This window comes from Heteronotia binoei, chromosome 8, assembly GCF_032191835.1.
Source record: "Heteronotia binoei isolate CCM8104 ecotype False Entrance Well chromosome 8, APGP_CSIRO_Hbin_v1, whole genome shotgun sequence".
Lineage (NCBI taxonomy): Eukaryota > Metazoa > Chordata > Lepidosauria > Squamata > Gekkonidae > Heteronotia > Heteronotia binoei.
Window position 1 is genome coordinate 47711465 of NC_083230.1, and position 19028 is coordinate 47730492.

At 41.4% G+C, this 19028-nt stretch overlaps 1 protein-coding gene across 16 annotated transcripts in view; it reads right to left on the bottom strand.

Moving 5' to 3' along the window:
- Positions 1 to 19028, bottom strand: part of GRIP1 (glutamate receptor interacting protein 1) — a 596626-nt gene that overhangs the window by 23040 nt on the left and 554558 nt on the right. For 10 of the 16 annotated variants that reach the window (XR_009555739.1, XM_060245026.1, XM_060245020.1 and 7 more), the window contains 4 exons: positions 17179 to 17356; positions 12442 to 12581; positions 9622 to 9807; positions 4851 to 5007 (listed from right to left, as the gene is read on the bottom strand). Coding sequence is in view for 15 of the 16 variants with exons in the window: in XM_060245026.1 (XP_060101009.1) it covers positions 4851 to 5007; positions 9622 to 9807; positions 12442 to 12581; positions 17179 to 17356 (661 nt within the window). In the remaining variant the exon portion in view is untranslated. The remainder of the gene's footprint in view (positions 1 to 4850; positions 5008 to 9621; positions 9808 to 12441; positions 12582 to 17178; positions 17357 to 19028) is intronic. The other 6 variants (XM_060245031.1, XM_060245030.1, XM_060245034.1 and 3 more) reach the window with 1 other exon arrangement.

Below are 19028 nucleotides of genomic sequence, written 5' to 3' on the forward strand. Positions count from 1 at the left end.
GAGCAATTTCAAGTTTTTGAAAATTGGTTATCAGTGTCGGGGGGGGGGGCAGTAGGGAGTTTGAATGTTCTGGGAGCAGAAACAGATTTGTGTGGGTAGCAGTGTTGGTCTGAAGTAATAAAACAAAATTTAAGTCCGATGGCCCCTTTAAGGCCAACAAAGTTTAATCCTGGCTGTGTGGGGCACCAGCCAGTGTGATGGTAGGTCAGGTGGCCATGAGAGTGGCTATGGGTTGGGGCCATTGAGTGCCCCCCCCAAAAAAAATCAAAGGTCCCCTGACCTTCCAAGTTACACGGGGCTGTGTAACTTGTGAACAGCAATCTTATAAACATCAATCTAGTTTGCCGTTAGGAAAAAAGAATACATTAAAATATAGTGTGTTTAGTAGGAGCTGGTGGTTAGGGTGTCCAAATCAGATCTGGGAGGTCCTGATTCATATGCCCACTCTGCCCTGAGAGCTTGTAGGAAACCTTAGACCAGTAATATACTCTGAGTTAACCCACTTTATAGGTTCGTTGTGAGGATAAAAGAGAATGGGAGAGTGTGTCAAACCACTTCAATGTCCTTTTGGGGGAGAAAGGCAGGAGATACATGATGTTAGTTAATAAATTAAGTTGATGAAAGGAGTCCACTGATTTATATGGCTAAATCTGAGTCCAGCAGCACCTTAGAGAACAAGCTCCTTTTATCTAATCGAGGGAGCTCTAATGCTGGAAAGCTTGTGCCCCCGCCCCCAAATCTTGTTGGTCTCCAAGGTGCTCCTGGGCTCCAATCTAGTTATTCTACTATGGACCAGTACTATGGCTACCCTTGGAAACTTCAGGGATAGTCTGAATTGTATTAACTAGAAAGTCTGATGTGAGAAAGGAGGGCCAGTTTGATGTAGAGGTTAAGTGCGTAGACTCTTATCTGGGAAAACCGGGTTTGATTCCCCACTCCTCCATTTTCAGCTGCTGGAATGGCCTTGGGTCAGCCATAGCTATCACAGAGCTGTCCTTGAAAGGGCAGCTTCTGGGAGAGCTCCTCTCAGCCCCACCTACCTCACAGGGTGTCTGTTGGGGGGAGGAAGACAAAGGAGATTGTGAGCTGCATTGTGGTTGCACCTCCCCCCCACGTCAAAATTCCAAAGGTGCCCACAAGCTCAAAAAGGTTGGATGTCCTGTTGTCTCTCTGAAGGAGGCCCAGTTAGAGTTGCTAGGTTTGGGTTGGGAAATACCTAGAAATTTGGGGGAAGGAGCCCGAGTTTGGGGAGAGGAGGAGCTTCAATGAGATATGACTCCAGAGCCTCGTGCACAGGGGTAGGGGATGGGGAGGGAGCGTGCATGCGTGCTCACAGAGAGGGCTCTGAGTGCCGCCTCCGGCACCCGTGCCATAGGTTCACCACCACTGTCCTATATCTTCTCCCCCCACAACAGACACCCTGTGAGGTGGGTGGGGCTGAGAAGGTTCTCACAGCAGCTGCCCTTTCAAGGACAATTCCTGTGATAGCTATGGCTAACCCAAGGCCATTCCAGCAGCTGCAAGTGGAGGAGTGGGGAATCAAACCCGGTTCTCCCAGATAAGAGTCCGCACACTTAACCACTACACCAAACTGGCTCTGAAGTCAATAGGCTAAGATGACAATAAGTCTGCTTAGGAATTACTAGGAAATAAACAGTAAAGCCACCTGAAAGTTATACAAACATTCCTCAAAGATTACTACAGGCAGTAGGCTCTTGAAAATATGGCACAAATGACAGCCATAACTCAGTGGTTCCAAAATTCAGTCCCAAATAAATATGGTAGCATATTTCAAAGCTTATCTGCCTCCCACCATCATGCAAATTTTGGTTCAAGACTTGCTCAAGCCTTTTGCTTATTAGATAAAATATGAATGAAAATATGAACATCTTATGTTTTAGACAAAAAGAATTTCTTCACAATTGGTGATTCTTTGGAGATAGTTCAAGATGGGTAGCTGTGTTTGTCTGTAATAGTAGAAAACAGCAAGATTCCAGTAGCATTTTAGACTATCAAAATTTTTGGTAGGATATGAGTTACGTGAATTACTGCTCATTTCTTCAGATACAGCTAGAATGTGAGTCCATCTGTCATATATATTGGAAAGTGGAATGATTTCAGATGTCAAATAACATTAGCAGGCAAATGGCAATAGAAGGTGTGACTGGATTAGGTGTGATATGCAGAGAGGAAGTAGGCATGAAGAAATCAGCACTGGTAATGAGATAGGCAGCCTAAACTCAATTCAATCCAGGTGGATGCCTTGTCTTGAGCTTTGTTATCAGTTGCAGTTCAGCAGTCTCTCTTTCTAATCTCCTTGTGAAATTCCTTTGTAAAATAACTGCCACTTTTAGGTCAGCAAGTGAATATCCTGGAAGGTTAAAATGTCCCCCCATTGGATTTTGAATGTTATGGCTTCTGATGTCAGACTTATGGCCATTAATTTTTTGTCAAAGGGACTGACCTGTTTGTCCAATATAGAGGGTGGAAGGGCATTGCTGACACAGGATGGTGTTAATGCTGTTAGAGTATTAACCTGAGATGGTATGGCTAATGTTGCTGAGTCCGCTGATGGAGTTGCTAGGATCTATACGAGAGCACCATCAGTGGACCCAACAACATCATATAGATCCTAGCAGCACCATCAGTGGACCCAACAACATCAGTCATCAGTGGATGCAGCAGCATCAAAAAACAGTGGGGGAACATTTTAACCTTCCAGGACATTGAGTTGCTGACCTAAAAGTAGCAGTTCTCTTACAAAGGAATTTCAAAGGGAGATTAGAAAGAGACTGTTGAATTGTAACTGATAACGCTCAAGACAATGCATTCACCTGGACTGAGTCAAGACCTAGGTTTCCTATCTCATTACCAATGCTGATTTCTCCATACCTACTATCCCTCTGCATATCACACCTAATCCAATCACACCTATTGACATTTGCCTGCTAATGTTAAGTGAGCAGTGACTCATGAAAGCTCATACCCTACCACAAATTTTGTTAGTCTTTAAGATAAGGTGCTACAGGACTCTTATTCTTTTCTAGTGATACTTTGGAGATGGTAATATTGGGAACTAACCTGAAATGAATGTTCCAGTCAGGCCTCGGATTCTGCAGAAGCTCATAGGAGCGCAGATCCTGAACCTTTCTGAACCTCCTCCTCCTCCTCACCTACCATTGAATATGTGCAGCTGCATAACAATCCCTGGATTGGCAAAGCAGGCAGCCATCCATCCACCAGGGGCTTTGCCACACCCCCAGCAGCCATCATTACCCCTGGAGAAGCCCACTCCACCCTTGCTCCACTTCTTATGTGATTTTGGGAGGTGGGTTGCTTGCTGGCCTTCTGACTGCGGGTGTGTGGCCCAGGAGAGCCCCAGGAGAACGAAGCCTGCTTGGGCTAGCTGGATCTCTAGCCAGCCCAAGCAGGCCTCACTCGCCCGAGGCTCTCCTTTCTTGAATTGAGTTCCTTTTGGCTGGGGGGGCATATGCTAATGAATTATGCTAATGAGCTCCACCACCTGTTTTTCTACAAAATAACCCCTGGTTCCAGTGTATTGTACTATCACTAATACAGCATAGAAAAAGTGACTTCCAGAGAAGTGTAGCAGTGGTCTTTGAAACAGTGACAGGGGAGGGACAGTGGCTCAGTGGTAGAGCATCTGCTTAGTAAACAGAAGGTCCCAGGTTCAATCCCCGGCATCTTCAGCTAAAAAGGGTCCAGGCAAATAGGCATGAAAAAACCTCAACTTGAGACCCTGGAGAGCCGCTGCCAGTCTGAGTAGACAATACTGACTTTGATGGACCGAGGGTCTGATTCAGTATAAGGCAACTTCATATGTTCATATATATGTAGGGTTGCCAAGTCCAATTCAAGAAATATCTGGGGACTTTGGGGTGGGGCCAGGAGACATTGGGGGCGGAGCCAGGAGCACGGATGTGACAAGCAGAATTGAACTCCAAGGGAGTTCTGGCCATCACATTTAAAGGGTCAACACACCTTTTAAAATGCCTTCCTTCCATAGAAAATAATGAAGGATAGGGGCACCTTCTTTTGGGGCTCGTAGAATTGGACCCCCTGGTCCAATACTTTTGAAACTTGGGGGGTATTTTGGGAAGAGGCACTAGATGCTATACTGAAAATTTGGCACATCTACCTCAAAAAACAGCCCCCCCTCAGAGCCCTCGATACCCGCGGATCAATTCCCCATCATTCCTTATGGGGATTGTTCATGGAGGTGCATAATGGCTGTGGGGGTGGGGCTTCCCCCGCCGGCCAGCTGGCTGGGGGAGGGGGGAAGCCTGTAAAACCACTGGGACCTGGGGATTGGGAAGCCTATATATATGTGACATTGCTTACTTGTTTCACAATGTGTGCTTATTTCAAAGGCTGCTGGGAAGCATGAGATCTAGCTATATGGAAGAGACGATTATACCATATAAGTACTAAGAAGCAATCTTAGCTACTGCACAGCTGCCACACAGGTATAGAAATATATCATTTAACAGGAGATTTGAAAATGAAGCCTCCTATAACATCTGATGGGAAGGGACAGGAGTCAGGAGAAGTGTCATTTATGGCTTAATTTTTACATTAACATCAAAAATCAATGATCTGTCCTCTGATGCACAGAAATTCACCAAGGGCACAAGTCTCACTTTCAGCATCATAACCTTTCATGAATGTCACTAACCTAACCTAATAAATGTCATGCAGCAAGAAGTGTAAATATGAAATATCTCCAGAGTTAGAAGACAAGTTGCCAGTTAGTATTTTGAGCCCATAAGGTATACTCTTAACAAAGAACTCTGCTGGCATTGCAAATAGGTATTTGGTAAAGAACTTACCCGCTTGTTGCAGTTTTGTCCCATTCATCATCACTTAGCCCTGTATCATGGAAGGGGTTTGTTCTGGGTCTATTTGGAGGAGACAAACTGCCCCTTTGTTTTGGATTTCTCCATTCAAAAGTATTGAAGCTGTATCCTGAAGCCTGATAACTAGGACCTAAAATATTAATTATGTATTTATCAATGCTATTTTTTTAAAAAAAAATCAATATTGTGCTTCCAATGTGCTTTACTCTTCATATTTGTTTTGTTTCAAAAACTAGGTAAAACCACAGTTATTCCCATTTTACAGATATATCAAAAGCTGTGAGAATTGCCCAAAGCTATTAACAAGTCTGTGCTATGATCTGACTCTGAAGCAATGCTTTGAACCTAAAGTGCAATCTTACCACATTGGTATTGTGTCTTAAAAGTAAAGTTCATTTTTTATACCCAAGTGGTGAAAATTCTCATTGGCACCTTGCATACATGATCAGGCAATTAATATTCTTAGTTGTGCTTTCAAATTAATTGTGCAAGCAATTAGATTCATTATAATTAATTAAAATTTTCATGTATCATCTGTGTGCAACAAAATGTATTCTGCTCCACACCCATTCTACTTGCTGTTCTGGTCTTAAAGATTTAGGATGCTGCAAAGTGAACAGGAGAAGGGCCAAGATTCAAACAATCTCTCACAGATCAATTCACAGAATTCAGACTTGAACATGCCCAAGGACATCACAGAAAGGACAAAGATACTGATATAATCTATGCAACAATGCAAACCACATATTTCAGTGGGAGGCGAAGTCCCCAGGTTCACTGATCATCTGATCTTGGGAAAATTCCTTCCTCCAATTAAATATGGTCATGAGAGTGCAAAGAACCTCTCTGCCAACAGTGCAAGAGTAACACTCTTCTAAGCCCATTGGCATCAATGACTACAGAGGGATGTAACTCTGCTTAAGAAAATGGAACTGCATTCATCACCACCTGGTTTGTTCCTGGGCTGAAAGGTAGAACAATTAAAGAAGAATGGGCAACAACATAAGACCAATGAATGAAAGCCTGTGGGCAAAAACACTTTGAACCACACTACATTTTGTCATGTGGAATCTTAGATTATTCTGCCAAACATTTTTTGTAGCTAAAAGTAGCCATAGGGCCAGCAAAATTTGTTCAGCATGAAACCTGTTCCTGCATGCCATTTTCTTGCTATTTCCCCTCAAGCTGCTAGTTGATTTGCGATGAAAAAAATACCAGCATAACACAGGTGCCTGTACGTTTCTTCTTCACAGAACTCGTAACCTCTTGAAGGTGCCTGTGTGTGTTTCTGTGCAATTTAGATAAGGAAAATGGTGTGGCTGCTAACAGGCCTGGTTCAAGGGTTTTTGGTCCTGTAGACAAATAGGTTTGGCCAGCCTTCTGCACTGTGGGAAAGCCACCCCCACTCTGGCCACCCTTCACTGTGTCTAGGGCTTGCCATGCCATCCCTGCCACTGATCCTAGACCTGGAATTGGGGGAAAGTCCCACCAACTGACAGACTACCTCTTGTGGTGTGGTGCAGCTGTATTCAGGGCTACTGCTTGCTGCAATGCCGCAATGCCAGGCCTTCAGGACCTGGTGATGAAGGAAGTCTTGTCTGCCACTCAAGTTCCTTGGTGTGTGCCACTCACCACAGCTGATCTTGCAGTACTTCAGGAAAACTGACTTGGTGCTCCTCCAGGTCTGGGAGAGACAGGTACCTAGTCGGTTGCCTAGGTCAGCTGAGTGGATGGGCTGGCATTGGCTATTAAAATGCATCCTCAATCAAGTTAGCAGGACTCCCCCGCCCACATTTATTTTTGCTGTCAAGTCACAGCTGACTTATAGCAACCACATAGGGTTTTCAAGGCAAGGGACATTCAGAGGTGGTTTGCCATTGCCTGTCTGCACATCAGGACCCTGGTATTCCTTGGAGTTTTCCCATCCAAATTTGAGCCAGGGCCTGCTTAGCTTCTGAGATCTGATGAAATTAGGCCAGTCTTGTCTATCCATGTTAGGAGGGCCCCTTCCACATACTCAGCCTTAGTCATTTGAAATCAGAAGATCTTCTGAAATAATATATAGGCCGGTTCTAACATGTAGTATATTAACCGTATCCATTACATGCTGCCCCATAAATGACAGAGCCCCCAAACTGTATGCCATTTCTTCTTTGTCTTCAAGATGTAGCAAGACTCATTCATTAACTGTAGTTACTTTTTTCGTACCTGTTATAGCTTAAATTCCTGAAAATGAGTGACCACAACTGGACTCAGGTGTGATATCAACAACATGGTTACTTCCTTATTCCTGTTAGAAATGGCTTGTTTATTCACATTCAGTTATTGTGTTTTTTCCTTAACATGGCATGACTATCTCATAAGTATTTTACAGTTAATCTGTATTCTAAGATCCCATCTCTGTTATGTTTCTTTCTCTCTCTACCAGATGATGAGTCCCCAGGGGATAAGTAAAGGCTTATGACTGTTCCCCTCTGCCAGATGTGTGACCTTATACTTGAACTACTGAACTTCCCATTTCTATTATTCTGACCTGTGCAGTGCAGTTCTACAAAGTCATAATAAAATCAACTGCCATTCATGATGGGTGGCTGAACATTCCTTGATATCTTACATGTTAGACCAATTTTCATTTTAGAAAAATATTCACAGTTCAATATTTAATTTAGTTTTTCAGATATGTGAACAAAAAGGTCTGCAGGGAGCCATGTATGATTGATGTGCAGTTTACTGTCAAACTAAATGATAGCTTCATGCTGAGACTTGCCTTCACCAGAAGGGACAAAGGATGACAGCTGATTTCTGGTATACAAGCAAACTAAACTAAATCATGCCCTTCAACATTAAAAATCCAACATTTGTAGAATACAAATTCCAACCCACAAAGGTGCTTCAAAAGTAAGATTAATCAGATCTAGCAACAATAAAATCCCTTTCCATATTTAAATACTCAGTGATCAGACCTGAAACAGTACATCTAGCAAAAAGAGTCAGAGTAACTGGCCTTCTTATCATATTAAAATTATTTAAGAAACAAACCAGTAATCAATTTTGGTATCATTTATTAAACTGATAGGACAGAATGAATATTGTGAAAGAAATAATTAGAATTGTTCCTGTGAACTACATAATAAATTACACATCATCACTGAAAGTGATGAGTGCTTCTCTACCTTGATCTCAATAATAAGCATTTTATTTTTAATACCAAAAAAATATTGTCCACCAGTTTTTTGTATAAGCTTACTATGGTATAAGTTTACTGTGGGAAGAAGTAGGGTTTTTTTCTGAACTGAATCTACTAACAATCACTTGCATTGGATGACAACAAGACCCACTGTTATGACACAGAAAAACAACAAAAGATATCTGTATCCACTCTCTCTACTGTATTCTCAGCTGTATAAACCACTTCCAGGTCTTTCCTTAGTGACTTTCCCCCAGATGCTAAGAAGGTCTAACACTTTAGTCTTTCTTTGCAGTGATAGTTCCTGAAACACTTAATCATTGAGTTGGCCTCTTTTGTATATTTTCCAGTGCTATGGCATTCTTTCTGAGTTGGATTGACCAGAGCCAAACTCAGATTTATATAAAGGCATCACTGTATATGTAATGAAATTTTTTTGCCTCAATATACATAATTTTGCACTTATTTATCCTGAATCTCATTTGCCATTTTATTGACCTTGTTTTGACTATTTCATCTGGACCTCTTTACATCAAACTGTACATGCTTTCAAAATCATTTGGTGAAACAGAAAGGTGAGCTGGCCTCTACACAGATAATGCTGTAATTCTCATGAATATGTGGCTGGAAAACATGCTCTTCTGATCAGAAAAACTATGGCTATATCTACATCTGAGTTCTCAGTATCTGTCAGAAAAGACAGAAATGGGTTGCAATAGCTTTTACAGAGGGGAAAGTAACCATGTGACCAGGCCGTAAAGCATAGTACAAAGCCCTAAGAAAGACAATATTGTCCACTAAAACTCTATAATCTATTTAAATGTTGTCAGGAAAACCAATAGCTTGATACCTTAATGCAGCAGAAACAAAATTGCTTGGTTCTTTTTCCAATCCCATATGGAATTTTAATAATCTACATTTCTACAGCTCATCATCATTCTGTGATATAAAGGGAAATGCTTAAATACTAAAAAGTAACCATGAAATTTTGTAGGCATAAAATTGTTATTTTTATTTCAAAACCTTTCCTCAAGCCAGTTATTATTCTGAAAGCTCCCTGACATCTTAAGGTCAGGAGAAGGAGGAGAAACAAAAGGCAACAAATCACTGAAAGATCCTTTTGTGCTCCCCTTTGGTGGTATACAATAAATCTTGACTACAGTCAACTTAAAAATCACAATGCATGGGACTTGGATGTTCATATTAATGAACACCTTCAATGTATTCTGCATCTTTTTAAAATCTAAGCTTAAACCTATTTACCCGTGGATGAGCTATAGATTGGCCATTCAGACATCAGTAAAACCAGAAGAAGGTTGTTAGCTATATTGATATATGTTTTATAACCTGTCACAGTGTCATGAAAGAGTAAAACCAAGGTTAGGTGAAAGCAAGAGGTAGCACAATGCACTAAGGTGTGCAATCTTAATGAGGCACAACCATCCAGCAAACTATAAAGCCAAAAGGTGAGACTGCCTCTTAAGCAGGGTAAAGTCACCTTAAAATTCTTGCCACTGTAAACTGCAGGAAGTGAATTTACTGAAATTCATGACCCACCTTGGCTTCCGTAGCTATTGTCTATACCAGAGCCATCCCATGACTCTACAGCACTGTCCACACTTGGAACAGTGGTGGAGTATATTTCTGAAAGTTTCCCTGGTTTTTGTGTGGTCGCTGCATTTTCTTCCATATCAGTTGATTCATTTAGATGACCAGAAGCAGGGAACTTCTTTGGGCTTGTTGCTGGTCAGAATTAAGGACATGAAGAAATGATAAGAAGTCTGCTATGAATGACAGGACATTTTGCCAATAAGAAGTCTATATAAACAGACTGTATACAGATTATTTCTATGATGAAATCGAAGTGATGCCTCATTAACTACTACCATGGCTATAGAATGAATGTATCTGACGAAGTGAGCATGCACATAAAAGCTTATGCCCAGACTTAAACTTTGCTGGTCCTTAAAGGTGCCACTAGTCTCAAACTTTGTTCTATTGCTTCAGACCAACATAGATACCCACCTCCATCTACCACTATGGCAGTAAGCCTGAGACAATATTAGTAGCTTGATAACCACAGAGAAGAAGCTTTTTTCTATCTCCCTAAATATGACTGCTTATTCCATATCAGTCAATGAAGTGATACTAGATCAAGCAGAAACAATGACACCAAAACATGCACATGTGTATTGCAATCACAGTGGTTACCTTTGTAAAGGCCAGTTCAATCAGATACCATGGCCAAACATAGGGTGCGTTCACAATACACTAAATGAGTTTTGCAACTGGATTTTTACTGCAAAAATCCAGTTGCAAAATTAATTATTTAGTGTAGTGTGAATACACCCATAATAGACTCTATGGTCGTTTTCGCACTCACCTTAATCAGCAGCGACGACCCTCTTCACCGCGCAGGATCTGCGCGGATTTCGCACTAATTGCCGCGGAGCACCCAGAAGAGCCGGAAAGTCCCGGCGCTTTTGCGGCGCAAACGGAAACCGCCAAAAACCAGTTTCCGTTTGCGCCGCAAAAGCGCCGGGACTTTCCGGCTCTTCTGGGTGCTCCGCGGCAATTAGTGCGAAATCCACGCAGATCCTGCGCGGTGAAGAGGGTCGTCGCTGCTGATTAAGGTGAGTGCGAAAACGACCTATGTGCCACAGGTCTACAATAGTACCTCTTCAGAAAAGCAATTTTCTATGTGGCTCTTTCACACATATTGTCTCTCAAAGCCCCCACCGCACCCTGTCAGCTGCCTTGGAAAAGGCATTTCTTTCTTTAAATCATATCTTTAAGCCAAGCCAGCCATGACTTGGAGAATGCATCTAAAGTTAAAGTTGCTTTCTTTCCATCTCTCTCTCCCCCTCCATCTTCCTTCCTTCATGTCTTACAGCTCTCAAACATCTAACATTTCATTTCAGGGGAGGGACGGTGGCTCAGTGGTAGAGCATCTGCTTGGGAAGCAGAAGGTCCCAGGTTCAATCCCTGGCATCTCCAAAAAAGGGTCCAGGCAAATAGGTGTGAAAAACCTCAGCTTGAGACTCTGGAGAGCCGCTGCCAGTCTGAGAAGACAATACTGACTTTGATGGACTAAGGGTCTGATTCAGTATAAGGCAGCTTCATATGTTCTTCATATGTTCATGTGGCTCTCACATTAAGCAAGTTTGGCCACCCCCCCCGGTTTATAGAGAGGCACAAATGATTCCCTTTAAAGTAATGAATACACCTAGATTCACAGTTTTGGATATGTTTAGATAAATTATTAACTAATAGAATCTCAGTTATACTACCAAGATAGCTGGTAGATTCTGTGCACAGGCAATCAAATTTCAATACATTTCAGTCCTGCCCTTTTGAGCTCTTGACTTAGATTTCATTACAAGGTCTACTAAATAGTTCTTGATTTTTAGATTACGTCACATTTTAAATATGGTTATCTAAGATGCTATATGATTTTGTATTTTATTCTCCCTCCACTATGTAAGTTTATATAGATTTTTGCTAAATTTTATGTTTTTATTTTAACTGGAGTTTAATGTTTTTGCCAGTTGGATCTGGCTGCTGACTGTAACAATAAGAATAAAACTGAAGTAACATGTTTAAGTAACATCAGCCTTACAAAATATCTGTGATTGCTTAAATATAGTGTGTGTACATGCAGTATAATATCATGGAATTAGATGGCACCCCTACAGGCTCATGTAGATCAATTTTCTTCTCTAATGAGGGATGTTCTGTGCCCAAAGCATGTCTATCAGATGCCTGTTGATTTATCTATGAAAATCATCCAGAGGAGGAATTCTACAATCTTCCTCAGCATTTGTGCCACTGATAAACTGTTAAACCTATCCTACATAATTTAAGCCACTGGACTTCAAAAGGTATAACTCTGCTTCAGATCCTTCTATCTTCACCAGATGTGGAAAATAACTGTATTTCTCCTTCTTGGTCATATATCTTAAAATACTGAGATTCTCTATATTTTAATCTTTAAAAAAGATCTAGGACAAACATATGTTATTTTAGGCACCTTAATTCATGGAAACATAATAGTGAGGACAAACTGAAAATGATCACCCTTCTTGAATCATGGCACTTAAAACTGATCACAGTAATCCAAGCAAGTAGTACTACTTTAATTTTCAGTATATAATACAGTTGTTAAAAATCTAAAATGGGATTAGCATTTCTGTGCAACTCTATCCCATAACTGCTGACTTTTCTGCGGGCTGTAGCACCTCGGGCTTCTAACTAGACAGCTCCCTTCTGACCTATACATATGCTTTACAGGCAGAATGTCCATCACATGTGTGTGTACAGACAGACACACACACACACACACAGTGTATATGGTGTTAAAATGCTAGTCACACTCACCATCTGTTTGCTTTTTGATTTTCAAGGTTACTGTCTCTCCTGCCATCTGTAACAAATGTATAGCTTCACTCAATGGTTTTCCTTTTAGACTGCTACTGTTTATTGCTAAGATCCGGTCTCCAATGTGAATTGCACCTGTCCTGAAACACATTAAATAAAACATGAAAAGTTAAATAAAAAAATGAAAAGTCCAATAAAAACGAATGTTACCAGGTCTGGATGGCATACATTCAAGAGTTCTGAAAGAACTCAAAGTTGAACTTGTGGATCTTCTGACAAAAATATATAATCTTTCATTGAAATCTGCCTCCGTTCCTGAGGACTGGAAGGTAGAAAATGTCACCCCCATCTTTAAAAAGAGTTCCAGAGGAGATCCAGGAAATTACAGGCCAGTCAGTCTGACTTCAATACCGGGAAAGTTGGTAGAAACCATTATCAAGGACAGAATGAGTAGGCACATTGATGAACACGAGTTATTGAGGAAGACTCAGCATGGGTTCTGTAAGGGAAGATTTTGCCTCACTAACCTGTTACATTTCTTTGAGGGGGTGAACAAACATGTGGACAAAGGAGACCTGATAGATATTGTTTACCTTGACTTCCAGAAAGCTTTTGATAAAGTTTCTCATCAAAGGCTCCTTAGTAAGCTCAAGAGTCATGGAGTAAAAGGACAGGTCCTCTTGTGGATCAAAAACTGGCTAATTAATAGGAAGCAGAGAGTGAGTATAAATGGGCAGTCTTCACAGTGGAGGACGGTAAGCAGTGGAGTGCCACAGGGAGTTAGATAAAAATATGGAGCAGAGGTCCATCAGTAGCTATTAGCCACAGTGTGTATATATATGTGTGTGTGTGTGTGTGTGTGTGTGTGTGTATATATATATATATATATATATACATATACATATATATATAAAAATAAATTTTTGGCCACTGTGTGACAGAATGTTGGACTGGATGGGCCATTGGCCTGATCCAACATGGCTTCTCTTATGTTCTTAAAAATAAAAGGAAGCTGACATTTACTATATTTGAGGTAAGGAAAACTGTTCAGTTTTTCCTTTGATTTCACATTTAAAGAGTGAGATTGGAGTGGCTTTCAAATTCTTGCCATAAAGACTATATGGATTAGATTAGGGGTGTCAAACATGTGGTCCACGGGCCAAACTGGCCCATGGGGCTCTCTTCTCTCTCCTCCCGTCCTCACAGTGTGAAGTGCTGAGGCTGCCAATGTTCCCAGCTCCTTTTGTCTTCTCTTTGAAGAGCCTAAAGCAGGAGTGAAACTGCAAAGAAAATGCAGAATGGATTTTCCATTCAAGTGGGCAGAGCAGACCAGAATGGTAAATCCACTCCATGTTTTCCTTGCAACTTTGTTTCAATGGAGAGGTTTAACTTCCCAGCATTCCTATGGCCAGCTGAAGTTTCCTGGAACTGTGCCGTTGCAAATCAAGCCTCAATGCTCTGAGTCAGCTTTGTCTCTTCTCAATGGAGTGAGAACTAGTGCCTAGTGAGTGCTCTAACTTGGGAACCCGCAGCCAAAGGGGGATATTATACCAGAGAGCCATGGTTTATCTGAGTAGATGGGGGGGAGGGGGAAGCTTGCCCTCCCTTCCCCAAACGCTGCCCTCTTCATGCTGCACCCCAAAATCTCCAGGTATTTCCCAACCTAGAGCTGATAACCCTACGTTTAGTGCTCTGCTACAATATAGTTTGACTGTAATTTAGAGTTATTTGGGCCTTTTGGTTTAAAGTCTCTGATGGCAGCACTGGGAGACCCAAAAGGACAATCAAACAATATTTTGCTCAGGTAGACGGAAGAAGAAAGACCCATATTCCTCACAAATGGTGGTTGTGTGAAGAACTGAAAATCTAAATAAGGAGGGGAGGGGAGAAACCTATGAAGTGTCCCACCTGGGTTGGATCCCACCTAAACTAAAACATGGAAATGTGGCTTGTCCTCCTTGCCTTTCCTACTGCATCTCAAAATACCCCCACTCCTCAAATGCTGCTTCTGCATAATGTAGAACCCTCACAGCATTTTAAAATGGCAGCAATGTCTTTGTGGCAGTTACTCATCTTTAGTGATAGATTTGAACCTTTTTTTACATCTTTGACAGTATAGTAGGGTTGCCAGGTCCAACTCAGGAAATATCTGGGGACTAGATAGCTTTACTCACTGGAGTTATTGAATGAAATAATCTGCTGCATTTCAACCAATTTATGGAGATAGAGGTTCAACAAGCTTATGGAGATAGAGGTCTAGGGGGTGGAGTTTTTTCTCTATCCCATATTCAGGTTCTAGTTAACTCTTTACTATCCCTTTTACCAGGGTTTTTTTGGTAGAAAAAGCCCAGTATGAACTCATTTGCATATTAGGCCACACCCCTTGATGTCACCGTTGTTTAACATAGGGCTTTTTGTAGAAAAAGCCCAGCAGGAATTCATTAGCATATTAGGTCACACCCCTGACACCAAGCCAGCCGGAACTGCGCTCCTGTGCATTCCTGTTCAAAAAACCCCCTGCCTTTTACTATGGAAATAGCTTCTCAAAGGAATGCAAAACAGAGGGACTGGGATCTCTCTCTCTCTCACACACACACATATACACACACACATGCATGTGGCTCTTCCTGCTTGGGGAGAAAGAAAGCTTGCAAAATAAGTCTTTATGGAGATTATGATAAAAGGAACAATCAAGCAATATATGCTGAATTGAGTCGGGAATATTCGCTCCACAGGAACAGAGTCTGTCGCCTAAAGGGATTCGATAATATCTCCCTTGTAAAACTTTGGAGGGAAACGCATTTAGTCTAGCCAACATAAATGCCCAGAGATGACTTGGAATGGTTAAGTCTGATAGATAATGGGGCATTTTGCCACAGAAAGCATAAAGATCTAAGGAAGCTGGGGAGCAAATATAAGGGTCTATTGGCTGTAGTTTCGTTTCCTCCAATTCCCACAGTCTCAATTTAATACATCTGAAGTTATATGACTCATCAGAAGTAAAAAAATCATCAACCTCTATCCCCAACTGGTTAAAGCAGAAAGGAAAACTTGCAAAATAAGTAACTCATCCAAGATATCTTTCTTGAAAAAGCAGAAACTAGAAATATAACCTAAAAATACAAATGCTCTGAGTCTATGACCCAGGGAAAAACATAAAATGGCTGGGCATTGCAAGCTCTGCCCCGCCCCCTCAGTCTACTCACAGTGGCTCTCCAGGTTTTCAGGTTTCTTTACAGGGTGGTTTGAGATAATAAATTCAGTTGTCCTCTTCAGCATTTGTTCTGCTATTGGAGCTCCACATTAGGAGGGGATGTATTAAAACTAATATTTCTCTGCAAAACTGGAATTTGTAGAATTCTATTTGTAGAGTTCATAGAATTCTATATTTTTACTGTAGTTGATCTCAAATCTCCCCCCCTCCCCACCCATGGAAGATGCCTGCCTAAAATGGAAAAGTGGGGAAAGAGTGGAATTTGGCAATGCAGTTTTTAAAATAAAACAACAACAAGAAGCACAAAGATCACAGCAGAAGGTCACCCCAGGACCCCCACCTGTGAAGAGGATCATGGAGGCTGGGAGTGGTGGCTGGGAGGCAGAGAGGAACACACTCAAAGCCCAAGCGAGCTGGGAAGTTTGACAGCCCCCCACCCTCTACTTTCTGCACTCAGAGGTAGCTGAAGCTCAGAAAGGTGAGTATGGGCAGGGGAGGGGTTGGAGGGGGGAGAGAAGAGAGCCCCACTCATGGGACAGATTAAAGCCTTGGGCAGGGTGGTTCTGCCTGTGGACTGTAGATTTGACACTGCTGGGTTAATCCTTAAGATTCCCACATGTTGTATTATCTAAAATAATCTTCTGCTGGGCAGATACTAATGAACGGATGAAAGGGAGATTCAGTTCCCTTTGGGATCTCAACAAGTTTATATGAATCATGAGAACAAGACAAAATGGAACATATACCTTCTGAACCTCTTAACATTTGACCACCTCAGTTTTCTAAAGGAGAGCCTGCATTCTTGTAACAAGTGGGACAGAATACAGCACTGAGCTTCAGTTCGGCCAGCTTTGCTCTATCTAGACTCCACCTCTCCTTCCACCAAAGTTTCTAGACTCTTCCAGTTTCTTCTGAGATCATGCATGCACATCAAATAACCTTTTTCCCTTGAAATAAATGGGGGTATGAGACTCTATCCTAATGACTGCTCCTAAACATATGCCATGCTGGTATTGTAAACTGCTAAGAGGATTTTCATATCATAACCTTGCCACAATAATACTGATTATATGGAATTTACTTTAGAAAATAAACATGAGGGAGATTTAATGGTAGCCACTCTGTGTAACTTGTTTGGTAAATATAATTTTACATACACAGATGTATAGCAATGTGCGCATGCACAAAATAAGGCACAGATTACTAATTCTATCATGCAAACAAATGTTTGTGTTTTTAATACAAGTTAATAAAATCATAACTTATCTGACTGTGGCTGAAACTGAAAATTTCTTTGTTATTTATGATGACAATAGCCTTTGCAAAATTATAGTTTACATTTAACAGCCTTATAGCATATGCCAGGAAGGAAAGAACTGAAGATCATTAAATGTTTTCTGTGTGATAAATTGTGGGAAATTTCAGATTGCTAGGGAAGAATTATGATATATGACTAAATGAATTGTTACACACGAACGAACAGAGAAAATAGCTGCACTATGAATAACCTTATTTCAATTTACCTTTCAGCGAGTCCGCCTTTAGTAAGACTGGAGATGATAATGGGATCAAAGGGCTCTTCAGTGCCAGAAATAGTGATCCCAAGAGGTCCTCCATATCGCTTGAGCTCAACAGTATAAATAATTGCTCCTGAGCTCTCTTGTTCATCTGCAACACATGCCAAGAGGATGCAATTGGTTTCTCATAAAAGGAGGAATAAAAAAAAAACAACACATTCAGACTCATGATCAGGAACCAGAGAGCACATTTTCAAACTGTTACACTTCAGATACATATCTCAGCTTTCTTCCATTTGGAAGCCTACACCTGACTTTGCTAGCAACAACAGATAATTTATTTCCTATTTGCTGAAGTGAAACCAGGATAAAATCCTCATTTTGTTGGATACTACACTTTTGTAATCCATCACTCTTCTTGGTTTTCCTGTGTGGCTAAGATAATCAACCAGGTAAATGTACAATAGCACTATACCCAACAATATCTGGATCTCCACCCAGGATTTAAAACCAGAAATTGGTTTTGTTATTATTTTATGCATTTTGATGGTTGGATTGATTTAGAATATTTCTTTGCTGCTTCTTCAGAGTCCAGCTTGAGGGGGCTTGCAATTTAAAACCACAATATTTTAATACAAGATAATAAAACGTATTTCAATGTGTTTTCCTACCCAGATGCAATTTCAAGACAAAATTACAGCAGCAAGGCACTGGCGTCAGAGCTTCATGTAGCCTAACCAATTTGATGACATCTAACTTATACGTCTTGATATGGTTTCATGGCCATAAATCTTTATCCATCAAACCCCAGTGCGTGGTACTTACTGATATTCACACCTGTGCTGTATGTAGGCCAGTCTCTATACATGTCCACATTGTTACTGAATGCTGGAAAACTACAACCTAGGAAGTAGAAATAAATAGGCCATTCTGCCATGGTTGACTGAACTAAGTAGTCTATCCAGGGGTGGCCAACGGTAGCTCTTCATATGTTTTTTGCCTACAACTCCCATCAGACCCAGCCAGCATGGCCAATGGCTGGGGCTGATGGGAATTGTAGGCAAAAAAACATCTGGAGAACTACCGTTGGCCACCCCTGCACAGTAGTGCATTTATTTGGCTTGGAAAACTAAAAAGTGTTAGACTTTCTAGCACTAGTTACAATGCTTTCAGAAGCCATTCAGAAATGTGCTCCATCTGTGACTCTCCAGGACTCAGGGCAGAAGCCAGTCTTACTCAATAGGTGGGGCTGCCACATTTCCGGGTGAAGCTTCAAAGAAATGAATTAAAAACTTATTTCCTCACAAGCAACTAAAATGTTTATAGCTCTGAGGCAAAGTCCAACTGTCTGTATTTTAGTGTCACTGTGCCAGAGGGGGGATTCGGGGGTGTCCCCAGGTGGGTGGGGATGTTGTGCAAATGCACTGATGTCACTCAGAAGTGACACGATCACATCAGCGATGCTGGGGATGACAATCTGGTTTTGGGATGAAACTTTCTGGTAAATTCACCCTCAAACCAGAGTTTTGCCTAAGAATCAGTATCCCTGCATGACGTCCCCAATGCAATGATGTCGCTCCCAGGTGATGTTGGGGATGTCATATAGAGACGTCCCTATTTATGGATGGGGTTTCTCTCACTGGCCAACTAGTTCATGGTGGGGAGAAGCTCCCAAATTGGGGGATCCCTCACTCAGACTTGGGGACTGGCAACCCTACTATAAATTCTTATTCTCAGAAAGATGTTGAATAATACCAGTTTTTTTAACTTCAGCTTTTCCTATTCCTAATGAACATCCTCTAAATGGATGGTATCCACCAGCCAAATTTGAAGTGGTATAGGCTGTTGCACCACCT